Source organism: Trichosurus vulpecula, chromosome 9, assembly GCF_011100635.1.
Source record: "Trichosurus vulpecula isolate mTriVul1 chromosome 9, mTriVul1.pri, whole genome shotgun sequence".
NCBI classification, from domain to species: Eukaryota; Metazoa; Chordata; class Mammalia; order Diprotodontia; family Phalangeridae; genus Trichosurus; species Trichosurus vulpecula.
Genome location: NC_050581.1, coordinates 51,248,540 through 51,262,703, shown reverse-complemented (window position 1 = coordinate 51,262,703; position 14,164 = coordinate 51,248,540). Strand labels below are relative to the sequence as shown.

At 39.0% G+C, this 14,164-nt stretch overlaps 1 protein-coding gene across 1 annotated transcript; it reads left to right on the top strand.

Moving 5' to 3' along the window:
- Positions 1-1,934: 1,934 nt before the first annotated feature.
- Positions 1,935-2,129, top strand: LOC118831713 (40S ribosomal protein S3a-like). The gene has a single exon (XM_036739144.1). It carries the CDS (start codon positions 1,935-1,937, stop codon positions 2,127-2,129), a length of 195 nt encoding a protein of 64 aa, XP_036595039.1.
- Positions 2,130-14,164: the final 12,035 nt, after the last annotated feature.

Below are 14,164 nucleotides of genomic sequence, written 5' to 3'. Positions count from 1 at the left end.
CATCAGACACACTGAAATGACTGAACAACAACAACACATAAAGTTCATAGGATTTAGAGTGTGATGGGCTTAGGGAGCACCTAGGTCAACTCACTTGTTATAAAAATGAGGGAAATAGGGGCAGCTAGGTGGCGCAGTGAGTAGAACATCAGCCCTGGAATCAGGAGGACCTGAGTTCAAATTTGGCTTCGGACACTTGACACACTTATTAGCTGTGTGACCTTGGGCAAGTCACTTAACCCCAATTGCCCTGCCTTCCTCCTTAAAAAAAAAAAAAGAAATGAGGCCCAGAGAAGTTGTTACTTGTCTAAGATCACTTGACTAGCAAATGGCAGGATTTGAACCTAGGACTTCTGATTCCAAATCCAGTCTCCCTTCCACTGTACAACAATGTCTTTATCACTAATATTCAAGGGGGATAAAAAAAATACCTTAATGGAAATATTTTAGCCAAAGTAAGGCAAAGCAGAGCTTAGTTCAAGGAAGAGGGGAAGTGGGAGGGTGCCTGTTTTTCTTGTGTTTACGACATATTAAGCTTTAAGTATTTTAATTTCTAAACTTGAAATTGTATATCTTTGTAAAATTAAGTACTATGCAAGTTAAAATTTCCCTGATTGATTGGAATGGTTTTCAGGATGCTAATTTGAAGCCTAAGTGATCTGGAAATGTCTTGGTAAACTATTTACCCTCAGACATATAACTCAGTTAATTGTGGTAAGCTTGTCCTATAAGACTTTGAATTTGGTTTTTCATTTGTCCTTTTAGTAAGCAGCAACATTTCAAAAAAAATCTGATAGCTACTTAAACTTAGCAAATATTCAACTTAGCAATATATTTAAAAATAAACCTCTAAGAATTCTCACAATTGTATTCAAAGTACATTTGCGCAGAGACTCTATCATTATAAACCCTGACTTTTCAAACAATTTGTTGGTGACCCATTCCTCAAAAGAACACTTGTTTGCTTTTCTTCTCTTTGTTTATAATTGGGAGGATGTATCAATTTTCGAGAACACTAGCTGAGAAATTAATAACTTAATGAGAGAAATGGTTTATGGATGCTTTCAGGTGTATTGTGAGACTCACCTGAGATAATGGATAGAAAGTACTTTGCAAACTTTAAAGTGCTACATAAATGTCAGTTATTATAATTAGTAACAATAATATTTGTCATTATTTTGTTCTTATTAGCTTCCAGTCATCAAGCCTCTGGTGCATTATTTACATTATTATGATTATTCACATTTTCTTAAGTCTAGACAACCAACAAAACAATAGATTAAGCCCTAGTTTGATTTCCAAGGTATAAATGCTTTTGCCATTAGTCCAATTCTGTTTTTTAAGATGTAATTTTTCTTCATTATTTTTTATGCCTCTTTCACCAAATGATTAATTTTCTTTCCATAATTTTCTTGCATCACTTTTTTTTTTTCAATTTTTCCTCTACCGTTCTTATCTCTTTCTCTAACTCTTCCAAGAATTGTTGTTGGGCTTGGGACCAATTAGCATTTTTCTTTGAGGCTTTTTTTTTGGTACCTGTTTTCACATTGTTGTCTTCTTCTGGGTTTGCCTTGGTCTTCCCTGCCACGGAATTAGCTTTTTGTGATCAAATTCTTTTTTGTTGTTTCTGTTTGCTCATTTTCTAGCCTATTTCTTGACTTTGAACTTTATGTTAAAGTTGGGCTCTGCTTACCTAGGGGTGGGGAGACATTGTGCCAAGCTTCAGGTTTTTTTATGCTGCTGTTTTCAGTGCTAGTTTTAAGGGTCTGCAAGCTTTTGGTATTTCCAAGATGGTATGAACCTATGATCACTGCTCTCCTAGTCTGCACTTTGGTCTTTACCAAGGAAGAGCTCCTGGTCTCCTGCAGCTGTATATGCCTGTATTCCTCGTTGCCTTGAAAGGCAACCAGGCTTTTGGCTTTCAGAGCAGGATCATGGTGGTGAGCAAGAATAAGCACCTCACCAAAGGCAGCAAAAAAGGAGCCAAGAAGAAAGTGGCTGATCCATTTTCGAAGAAGGATTTGTATGATAGAAAAGCACCAGCTATGTTCAACATTCGTAATATTGGCAAAACACTGGTTACAAGGACTCAAGGAACAGAAATTGCCTCTGATGGTCTCAAAGATTGAGTTTTTGAAGTGAGCCTTGCTGATCTGTACAATGATGATGTTGCTTTTCATAAGTTCAAGTTAACTGCTGAAGATGTTCAGGGTAAAAATTGTTTGACTAATTTCCATGGAATGGACCTTAGCCGGAACAAGATGTGCTCCATGGTCAAAAAGTGGCAGACCATGATTAAAGCCCATGTTGGTGTCAAAACTACCAATGGCTACTAGCTCCACCTCTTTTGTGCTGGTTTTACCAAAAAGCAAAACAACCAGATCTGTAAGACCTCTTATGCCCAGCACCAACAGGTCTGTCACATTTATAAGAAAATGATGGAAATCATGACCCAAGAGGTACAGACCAATGACTTGAAAGAAGTTGCCAATAAACTAATTCCAGACGATGCATTTGTCTAAAAAGTCAAGATGCTCAAGAAGCCCAAATTTGAATTGGGAGAGCTAATGAAACTGCATGGTGAAGGTAGTGGCTCTGGAAAACCTTCAGGAGATGAAACAGGTACAAAAGTATAACAGGCTGATGGCTATGAACCACCTGTTCAAAAATCTATCTAAAATAAGAACTTTTAAAGGTTGAAAAAGAAAAATTTATCGTTGTGAAAAAAAAAGAAAATGCAGGGCCTCTGGTCACTTGTGACTGACCACCAGAGCTCTTCTCCACCCTGGAACTGCCACCCAGAACTTTATATGGGCAATAGAGTTGTCAATTACCTGTAACTAGTGCTAGCAAATGGTGCCTTGTAATCGTTTTCTGAGCAGTCCTCTGACCTTCTTACCTTCTCTGGGCTGAGAACTCCTGAAGTAGCTGCTGCTGCTACTGTAACTGTTGTGTTTGTGAGCTCTGGATGGACCTCTGCCCAGGTATTACAGACTTCTCCTGCCTACCTCTTCAGTTTTCTTAGGCTGGAAAAATATTTCACCCCAACTTTTTGTTGGCTGGGCTGCTACAAAATTTGATTTGAGGAATTATTTTAGAGTTATTTGGAGGGGGATGTTGGAAGAGTTCAGCTGAGTGGCCACTCCTAATCTGCCATCTTGGCTTTGCCCTTCAGCAAGCCAAATGCAATGTTTTAAAATATTTATTAGGTTCACACAAGTAGAGATGGAAGAGACCTCAGAGTCCATCCAAGTCAAACCCTCAGAAGGTTGGAGTATCAGTGAAGCTCAGGGAGGTTAAGGGAGTTTTCTAGAGTCACACAGGCAGTGTTAGATATCTTTGTTTTTACATCTCCTTCCTATTCCAATATCTTTTTCCCTTGACTACACCCATAGAACTATTCCTTATAACAAAGAAAAATACCAAAAAAGGGGAAAAAGCAATTATGCAAAACTAACCATCATATAACTGACTCTAACAGTAAATGCAATAGTGAAGTATAGTTTTAAAACTATGTTTCATAGCCTTAAGGGGCTGCAAGGGATCGCAGAGATTGTTTAGGCCCATTCCCTCACTTTACAAGTGAAGACACTTTTAACCCACAATGACTTGGCCAATGGCTCAGAACTACTAAGTATAAGACTCCTTGCCAAAACCCAGATCTTCTGACTCCTATACCACTGTGTATGTGATTCACATGACATTACCTTCCTGTTGACTTGTAAGTTAAAATCATAAGTTCCCTGAGGGAAAGAACCAAGCCTACCCAACAATGACATAAACCCTGTATTGCCTATTGCCTCTATAGAGTCTTGCACCCTGTGGGTATCCTATGTATTTGATATCACTGATCATGGTAATAGAATAGTAAAGCACACACCAAGGATATTTTATTTTGCCTGAAGTATTTCTTAAAATCTATTTGCACTGGAAGTTTATAGGGAAGAATTGTGTTCCATGAATAAAATTTATACCCATTTAAAAAAAGGGGAGGGGGGTCAGCCAGGTGGCACAGCATAGTCAGGAGGACCTGAGTTCAAATGTGGCATCAGATACTTCACACTTACTAGCTGTGTGACCTTAGGCAAGTCATTAACCCTGATTGCCTTACCAAAAAAAAAAAAGCTATCTCTTGAGGCTCTGAGTGGTCTTTAGGTCAGTATTTTTAAAAAATCTGAATTCAAGGACAACGTAAAACTATCCCTGGTAGCAGTTGCAGTTTCACAAAAGGGGCCCTCCTTCTATTCTCATCCGTCAAGAATGAATGCACTTGAGTCAACTGGAAAGCCTGAAAAGGGCTGTTTCATTTCTGCTACCCACACTGTATCCATATCTGTTTGTCCATCTCACAAAGATACTTTTTAAACAATTTGCAAAATTTCCAAGGGCCATCTAGTCCACGAACCGTCTTTATCCTGCAAAATAATATGGTGTGCTCTGCTCATCTATCCTGTTTAACATTTTAAAGAAATAATTAAACTATTTCTCATAGTGTGATGCGGTGAGTCACACGTACTCTCTGATCCTTCGTGTTCTATGCTGCTAAAGTTTGAATAATGTTCTTCAGTCTTTTAGCAGATGAAATTATTCAGGGCTGAATTCAGGACTGAACAAGAAAACAAAAAAAAACCATGCTGATCAGTACATTCATTTGATACATGATAATAGTTACAATTCTTCATTATTTTCATTTCACAAGTCATCCCATCCCGCATATCGTTCACATGACATACATGAGATAGGGAAGGAACTGGTATTATCTCCATTTTTTTAGATGGGGAACGAAAGGTTAAGAAACTTGAACAATGTAGATTGGCTAAGCTAGGATAAGATCCCAGAATCTTGCCTCCTACTCTCACACAGTGCCCAACTTGTGGGATGTCAGAGCTTCAAGAGAGGTATCCAACTCATTAAATGATTCAGTGTTGTAAATCATCTTACCTTCTATAGATTCAATGAACATGCCTCACATCTACATTAATACCTTTTAATGAATAGAGATTCTGTGGTGTTTACTAAAATATAGATTCATTTTAAAAGTTACTGATAATGTTCAATAAAATTCATAAGCACCTAGTAAGTATAAGGTGCTGTGAGAGGCAAAAATTAAATAGTTCCTGCCTTCAAGAGATGCTGGGTAAGTCAGGGCTGGGCAACTGAATACATATTAGGAGGGAAGTAGAGGAGAAAGCAGTCAGGATGATTCTGAGGTTGTGAACCTGATGATGTTCTCAATGGAAGTAAGGAAATTTAAAGAGGAATACAGATTAAGGAGGAAGATAAATAGTTTTTCTCGGGATATTTTGAGATCGAGATGCCAATGGGATGTTTAGCTGGTGATGTCCAGCAGGAGGACTAAGGGTCAGGAGAGATTGGGGCTGGATATGTAAGGTTAGGAGTCACCTGCATAGAGATGATAATTGAGCCTATGGAGCAAATGACATCATCAAGGGAAGGAGTTAGTAGACACTCATGCTGAAAGAGTGGGAAATAGATCATGAGGAGTGGTGAGGCAGAGAGACAGAGAATCAGGAGAGCGGTGTCAGAGAAGCCTAGGCAGGAGAGAATATCTAGGAAGAGAGGAGTGAAGTCATAAAGCTTCAATGAAATCAAATAGGATAGGGAATGAGAAAATGCCATAGGATTTGACAGTTATGAAATCACTGATAACTTTGGAGAGAGCAATTTCAGGTAAGCGGGGAGGTTCAAAAGATAAGTTGTAAGGGACTGAGGGGCAAATAGGAAGCAAAGAAGCAGAAGCAGAGAATGTAGACAACTTTCTCTAGGAGTATGGCTACAAAAGAGAGAAGAGCTACAGGGCTGATTTTAAAGGAATGGCAGGGGCAAGTGAAGGGTTTTTGTTTTGGTTTGGTTATTGCCTTTTAGAAGGGGAGATCTGTTCACAGAGAGAAGGGAAAGATCTACTAGATAGGGGAGGTCAAAGATGACTGAGAGAAAGTGAATATTGAAGGAGAAAACTGAAGGAAATCAGATGGAATGAGATGGAACAAAGGGCACAAATAAAGGGCTTTGGCCTTGGCAAAAGGAAGGGCCACATCTTCCTCACAGACTGGAGCACAGGAAAAGAGAAAATATGGTGATAATATAGAAGAGGCTTGGGGCTGGAAGAGGGAGCTCAGCAGATGGCAAAGCAGGTAAATAATGTAGGAGGCTACGTCATCTGCTGAGAGGGAAGGGACTGGAGGTAGTGGAGGAGACTTGGGAGAAGAGAAGATTTGGAAAAGTTGTTGTGGGCAGTATGATTGAACTGAGATCAAGGGAAAATGAAGGCATCATTATGTAGGAGCAAAGCCTCAAGTGAGATTAACTAACCTAACTTTGTAGTGGACCCAGTTGGCATTATTTTATAACTTCCTTTGGCAACTTTAAGGAATTTGGGAATAAGAGCAGAGAAGTTGGATGATAGGGTTACGCTGATTTGGAATCTGATGAGGTCTGACTGAGGACAAGACAAAGAGGCAGAGGATTCAAGGATAGAGGACAGGGAACAGTTGAAGGGGTCAATTACAATGTCAAGACAGTGAAGAGAGAAAAGTGAGGAAGAGCGTTGGTGATAGAGAACAGAGAGAGTTGGAGGAACTGTTGCTGTCCACCCTTCATTCTCGAAGACCAATGACATCGCAAGGGTGATATCTTAACTTTTGCGTGAACTTCATTTAAGTGAGGCAGAGCTATGCAAAGTCATCAGTCTCACTCTCTCCTCCAGAGTCATTGGAGTTTAGTGGAAAACAAAATCAGAGGAACTGGAGATGATAGTGAGAATGAAGGACAGGCTCAGGAGGAATGAAACAGAAGGAGAGCTAGAAAGAGAGAGATTGTGTTTAGAGAAGGCAATGTCAGAGTTCAGTATCATTAAAGTAATACAGTTTTGTCTGACAGTAAACACTATTTCAGTCATTCCTGTTGGTTGGTTGCTGAGGTAGAGTGAAGGTCAAGGATGTAAGACTTGAAGAGGTTGATGAATGGGGAAGTCAATGATTTTGAGGAGAAATCAATTTATATACTGAAGAAAGTCACTCAACTGTGTGTACTCTTTGAACCAGTGATACCACTATTAGGCTTATATTCCAAAGAGGTCAAAGAAAGAGGACAAGAACCCATGTATACAAACATATTTTAGCATATCTTTTTGTGGTATCAGAGAACTGAAAACTAATGGGGTGCCTATCATTTGGGGAGTGGCTTAACAAAATATGATATGTAATAGGGTACTTTTGTGCCAAAAGAAATGAAAAATGGGATGATTTCAGAGAAATCTGGGAAGACTTACATGAACTGAGGCAGAGTAAAGTGAGAAGAATCAAGAAAATAATGTATGTAATAACAGCAGCATGATAAAATCAAATACCTTTGAAAGACTTAAGAACTCTGATTAATGCGATGACAAACCATGATTCCAGAGACCTGATGATGAAGCATGTTACTCACTTCCATATTGAATCAGACATATATTTTTAGAAATGGGCAATGTGGGAATTTGTTTGCTCGACAGTGCATATGTATCACAAGGATTTTTTTTTCCTCTTTGGGGGTATAATGAGTGGGAGAGAAAAAAATGCTTGTTAGTTTAAAAAAATGAAATTATACATTGAGATCCTTAAGGATGAGGGCAGATGTTGGACTGGAGAAGAATACCATGTCAGAAACTGATGTTAAGAAAGGAGGGAAGAGTGATCTGGAGATCTATAAATTATAGATTATAGTAGATTTTTGTCACAGATCTTCTCAATTAATAATTACTAATAGTATAATTATTGCCGCATTGTGACTGTAAATATTTTAAATGTTACAAAGGGACCCCAAAAAATTGAACCACTGTTAAATAATACTGTTCATGAAACTGTAGTCTTTCATACACCAGAAGCCATCCATCACTGGGCACTGCAAAACACCAATAATCCGTCAATCAACAGGCTGTCCTTAGCTACGTACCTTGTACCTGGCACTGTGCTAAATTCCTGCAATATAAAGAAAAAACTAAAACAGACTTTGTTCCTAAGAGGTCTATATTCTAGTGGGGCAGATTGTAAGCTTTAAATTATAAGCTCCTTGAGGTCAGGGGCTGTCTTTATATTAATTATATACCCAGTGCTTAGCACCATGCTTGGCACATAGTAGGAGCTTACTAAAAGTTTATTGGATTGGATTGGAAATGATATGTATAAATAAAAATGTATAAGATAAATACCAAGTAGGCAGAAGGTGACCTTAGAAGGGATGGCACTAGCAGCTGGGGAGGAAATGAGAGACTACTTGAAAGGTCTCCTGGAGAAGGTAGCACTTGAGCTGAGTCTTAAAAAGCAGTCAGGAATTCTCTAAGAGTCAAAGGTAAGGAGGGAGAGTATCTCAGGTAGGGGTGAACAGCCAAGTCAAAGGCACAGATAGAGAACCGTTGTGTAAATGTCTAGAATAGCAAGTAAGCCAGTATGGCTACATCATTGAGTGTGTGGAAGGAAGTAGAATGTAAGAAGATTGGAAAGATGGGAAGGGTCCAAATTGTAAAGAGCTTTAAATGTCAAACAAAGGACTTTATGTTTGTCCTGGAGGTAAAAGGGGAGCCACTGGAGTTTTTCGAGGGGGCAGGGCATGATATAGACATAAGCTTTAGGAAAATCACTGGCAGTTGAATAGAAAATAGGTTGGGGAGGGCACAGAACTGAGGCAGGGAGACTTTCACAAACAAAACATGGTTTTCTCTCCTCAAGAAGCCTGTGCTAATATACATATCTTCAGTAGAGGAAACAGAAGCTCAAAGAAATTGTTAGTGATAAGAATGAAGACTAGAATCTAGGTCTCCTGATTCCTGGTTTAGTAGATGAGGCATATGCAGGTAGTTTGTAACAAAGTGTCTAGGGCATCAGAGAAGATTAGTTATAGGATGCAAAAAGAATCTATGTATCTGGAAGAGGAGGCTGGGATCGGCCAGCTGGAGGCCCAGCATGAAGAAATGGAGGGATGCCACTTACTCCAATCTATTCCCAATGCTTCAGTGGGGTTTCAGGTATCTCTTGAAGTGGGACCCTGGATTGGAAAGGCAAATGGATGATCCTTAATAAAAACAGGCAGACACAGTTGTTGTTTATCAGAAAGAAGAACTAAGAGAAATAACTATGTAAAACATGAGAGAGAGGACTGAGAGCAAGAGGGTTTAGATAGTCAGAAAAGCAGTAACAGCAGAAAGAGCATTATCTCTGAGATGGAAGCCACACGACCAACAAGTACATTTTAAAAAAATCTGATATAGTTTTTAAAAGCTGTTCATTTCCTACAATTCAGTACTAGGAAGTAATTACATTAGTTACATGGGCCAAGGGGGAGGGAGAGGAAGCAGGAAGGGAGATCTATTTCCTTTCTGTTTTTTTTTTTAATCCAGAGGCACAGTGCCTGGCACATAGTAGGAACTTTTTGCTTGCTTGACTTGTCACAAATAGGTCTTTCTACTGTCAGCTGTACAGAAGAGTTTAGAACATTAAAATATAGTATGTTTGACTTTTTGTTTGTTTTTGCTGGAGACTAAAAGGGCAGCACTGGCTAAGTTTGGTCCATGAGATTCTTCTATCCTCTCTCAGCTAAATCAGAATGTATGAATGTATGAGTTAGGTGTGAGTCAATGGAAAGAGATGTAGAATGGCTGATTCACCAGGGGCTAATATCTATTTCCTTACCTAAGGAATGAATCATTACTTTTATCAATTGTTTTGTTTTTTTAATACTTACCTCTCACGTCAAGATAATAGTGCTAAACCAGGAAGGAAATCTCTCTGGATTGCAAGATCGTGCTTTACAACCCTCCCCAGTCACCCACCAACTTCGCTCCACTAAAATATACACAGGTATTGAGTCTCACCTCCAGGGGGAGCTCTAAGGGACCATTAGAACAATGAAACATGGAAGCTACCCTTTAGCTTCCTTCCAGTGTGAATGACGTGGCAAAGGATTTCCAGACAAGGAGGAAATTAAGGGAAAACCATTTAGCTTTTGAGTTTGACTTTAGTAAGGAAGCTATCAGGAATAGTACTCTGAAATTCTGCTACAGGCTTTCAGTTCAGTTTTGAAACTCCTTTTGCAATTACGGGAAGGTGTGAACTTTTTAAAGCCCACCCAGGGAGTTTCAGAAGACCTGAAAGTAGACAATGAAGGCAGTTGACACTTCTCTACCAGGCTGCACAGAATACAGGCATAATGAGCAGTTGCAGAGACAAAACCTGCAACAGAAAATATTATCGGGGAAAGAGGTGGTTTGGATGATCTAGCATGTTGTTGTTCAGTCATGTCTGATTATTCATGACCCCATTTGGAATTTTCTTGGCAAAGACATAAAGTGCTTCACCATTTCCTTCTCCCCCTCATTTTACATATGAGGAAACTGCAGCAAGTAGGTTTAAGTGACTTGCCCAGAGTCACCTAGCTAGTAAGTATCTGAGGCCCCAGATTTGAACTCAGGTCTTCCTGACTTCCTGACACTATCCACTGCATCACCTAGCTGCTCTTGATCTAGCGTAAGTACCTACTGCTTGACTCACTACATTTTTCAAGGGAAAGTGCTAACTCTGGAAGTCTTAAAGAACTACATAAATGTGGATTGTCATTGTTCTTAAATTTAGTTATTTTTTAACACTCTATTTAATTTGGTTTCATTTACTTTTTAGTTCCCAGTTTTCTTCTACCCCTTTCCCATCCCCAACCCATTGAGAAGGCAAGAGACATAAGGCCTGTTTAAAATGTATATGGTCAAGCAAAACAAAATCCTACATTAGTCATGTCCAAAAGAAAACAAAAAAGAAAATGTACTTCAATCTGTACTCTGAGTCCATTAGCCCTCTAATTGAAGGTAGATACCCTGTTTCATCATGAGCCCTTTGGAAATGCAGTTGGTCTATGTGTTGATCAGGGTTCCTAGGTCTTTCAAAGTTGTTTTGTCTTCCCACTATTGTTATTATTGCATGAACTGTTCTTTTGGTTCTGCTCACTTCGCTTTGCATCAATATATGTAAATATGTTCCAGGTTTTTCTGAAACCAACCAAGCCCTCCATCATTTTTTGTAGCACAATAATATTTCATCATATTCATATACTATATCTTGCTTAACCGTTCCCCAAATGATAAGCACCCTCTTATTTTTCAATTCTTTGTTGCCATAAAAGGAGTCGCTATACATATTTTTGTACCTATGGATCCTTTTTCTCTGGTCTCTTTGGAGCATTATTGTTCTGTTATAATTGTCAATATGACAAGAAGCTACGATTTCCTGGGTGTGGATAGGTGCAAACCTCTGTAACTTGTAGTCATAGAGAACTACTTAAGGCTCAAACAGATTACTTGAACTGTCTATGGTCACGCAATTAGAAATGTCCAAGGCAGAATTTGAACCTAGTTCTTCCTGAAGCCAAGTCCATCATTCATTCTACCCATAATGCTTGGATACCTCTCTCTATCTTAATATTCCTTTAAAATTATTTTTCTTTTGTTCCAGAAAGATTTGTGAATTCACTAGTGTGGGGAAAACTCCTAGTATGGAAACTCCTTTCAAAGTGCAGGTTGCCAAATTGTTTATAATTTGTAGTTTTAGAGAGTTACCTGGAGCCCTGAAAAGCTAAGTGACTTAACCTTATTTGGGCCTCTAGTAAATATCAGAATCCAAGTCTTCCCGCTTCTGCCCTCTATCTACTATATCACCCTGCCTCTTAAAAGCATTCCTAGGTTATTCTCTGCCTCCCCGCTTTGCAGATATTTTTTAAAAATCATCTCTTTGTAGCTTTAACTGTTTTCTATTGAGCCAAGTTACCTCTATACAGTTGTAGGAAGGAAAGATCTGTACATAAACAGATCCCAGGTGAACAAACGAAAAAACATTTGGGAATGTAAAAGTACTGTGCATAGAAACAGAAAAGTTAAAGCAGTCCTTGCTTTCAGGCATTTCACATTCTGGTTGGGAAAATAACTCATGTGAGTTTGAGCTGCAAGTCAGATGGAAAGGTCCCATGGTCCTTAGGGTGTAGGAGCAGAGCAGAAGGCAATGCATCATCTTTAATGCCATTTCCATTGATTAAAACATGTTCTTCCCTGGTGCCGAACCGTTTGAAAGCACCAAGGATTTTAATGGTAAGAACTTTCTTTTCCAGGGTCTCCAGTATTTGTGGCCAGGGATAAGGAAGAGTCTCAGCAGTAGTGTCAAACCCAAATAGAAATAAGGGCCCTAGACTGTACATATGGATCTTTCTGAGCCATATAGAAACTTACAAAACCAGATATGAACATTATCTATAGTCTACTCTTTTGTTGTTCAGTCTTTTCAGTTGTGTCCAACTCTCCGTGACCCCGTTTTGGGGTTTTCTTGGTAAAGATACTGAACTGGTTTGCAAAGATACTGAACTGGTTTGCCATTTCCTTCTCCAGCTCATTTAACAGATGAGGAACTGAAGCAAATAGGGCTGTGACTTGCCCAGGGTCACACAGCTAGTAAGTGTCTGAGGCAAAATGTGAATTCATGAAGATGATTCCAAGCTCAGTGCTCTATCCACTGAGCCACCTACCTACCCTACTGCATAATCTATTGTATTTTTATTTATTGATATTTATTACTTTATTGTTAACAATACATTATTAATATTAATGGCTATAAACAGTGATTAATGATTTATTGGTATATGTTTTATTAATAATTCCCAATTACATTTTAATGTGATGCTGCTGCATTTGAGAATGCTGTTTGACACCTCTGGTCTACAGTATCTGCAGAAACAGTTACTAGGTTGAAGCTTTCATTATAATAGAGACAGAGAACATATATAGAGAAGGGGGAGCAGTGGGACAGAAGGGTATGGTGGATATTTTGGTTTCTAAAATTTCAGAGATGATCATTGGGTCCATAAGAAAGTAGATCAATGCTAAAGATTCTACCATTGTGCCTTTCTTCATGCTGAACTTTTTTTTTCCTCTTGAGTCTAGATCTGTGATTCTACTGATACAGGGAACTCCCTCTACTCGTTCTGCAACTTAAGGTCTCAGAAAGTTTCGTTTGAAATTTATCACACTCTTTCTTTGTGCCAATTATTCCAGCACACCTCATTTCCCTGACTAGATTGTAAGTTACTTAAGAGAAGTGTCTGTGTCATATCTCTGCTTCTCTGGCACTTAGTACTGTACTGGCTGGAGATAATAAGTGCTTAATTAATATTTGTTAAATCAGCTTATTAAGTTTCGTAAGTGGGAGCAACAGGATGTGTTCATCAATTACAGAAGGATATGGGATAGGGAGAAAGAAAAATCCAAAATGGCTCCTGTTGTGAGCCTGGGTGTCATCAACAGAAATAGAGAAGTTGAGGAGAGGATCAGGTTTTGGGGGGAGATATTAAGAAATCTATTTTGAACATGCTGGTCTCAAATTCATCCTCTTCCCTATCCTCACAGTCATTACTATCCTGATTTAGGGCCTCATCACCCCTTGATTGATCTACTGTAATGACCTCCTAGTTGGTTTCCTGGGCTCTAGCCTCTCCCTTTACCAATCCATCTTCCACAAACTAATATATCTGATCCACAATTTAACCTCTTCATTTTCCTGTTCACAAAGCTACTGTGCCTCCATCTTGCCATTGCATGAAGTATAAACATTGTTAGACTTTACAATCTGACCTTAGCCTACCTTTCCAGACTTATTGTATGTTGTTTTCCTTCACTCATTCTATTCCAGCCAAACTGGTCTGCTTACTGTTCCCTCATGCAGAACTTCCCGTGTCTATTTTCCATGCCTCTCCAATGGCTTTCCCCCATTCCCTCCTCACTTTTGCTTCATGGAACACTTATCTTCATTCAAGATTCAGTTAAGGTTCCACCTTCAATAGGAAGTCTTCAGTTGCTAGTACCTTTCCTCCATGCCCCTCCCCCCACCAAATTATTTAATGTATTTTAATTTTCTCTCTTTAAAATTCTTTTTGAAATGTGTATTGCTATCTTATGTTTTGACATCACCTTCATTTCTGAATATGCCTCCCCCTACTCCCATATCTGATGAGCCATCTCTTGTGACAAAGAGATTTTTAAAAATAAGTTAAGCAAAGCCAATGTATCAGCTGAGTTTGGCAGTCTTTGCAATGTTTCCCATTCATAATCTCCCTCCTTTGAAAAGAAGGGAGTGAGGTG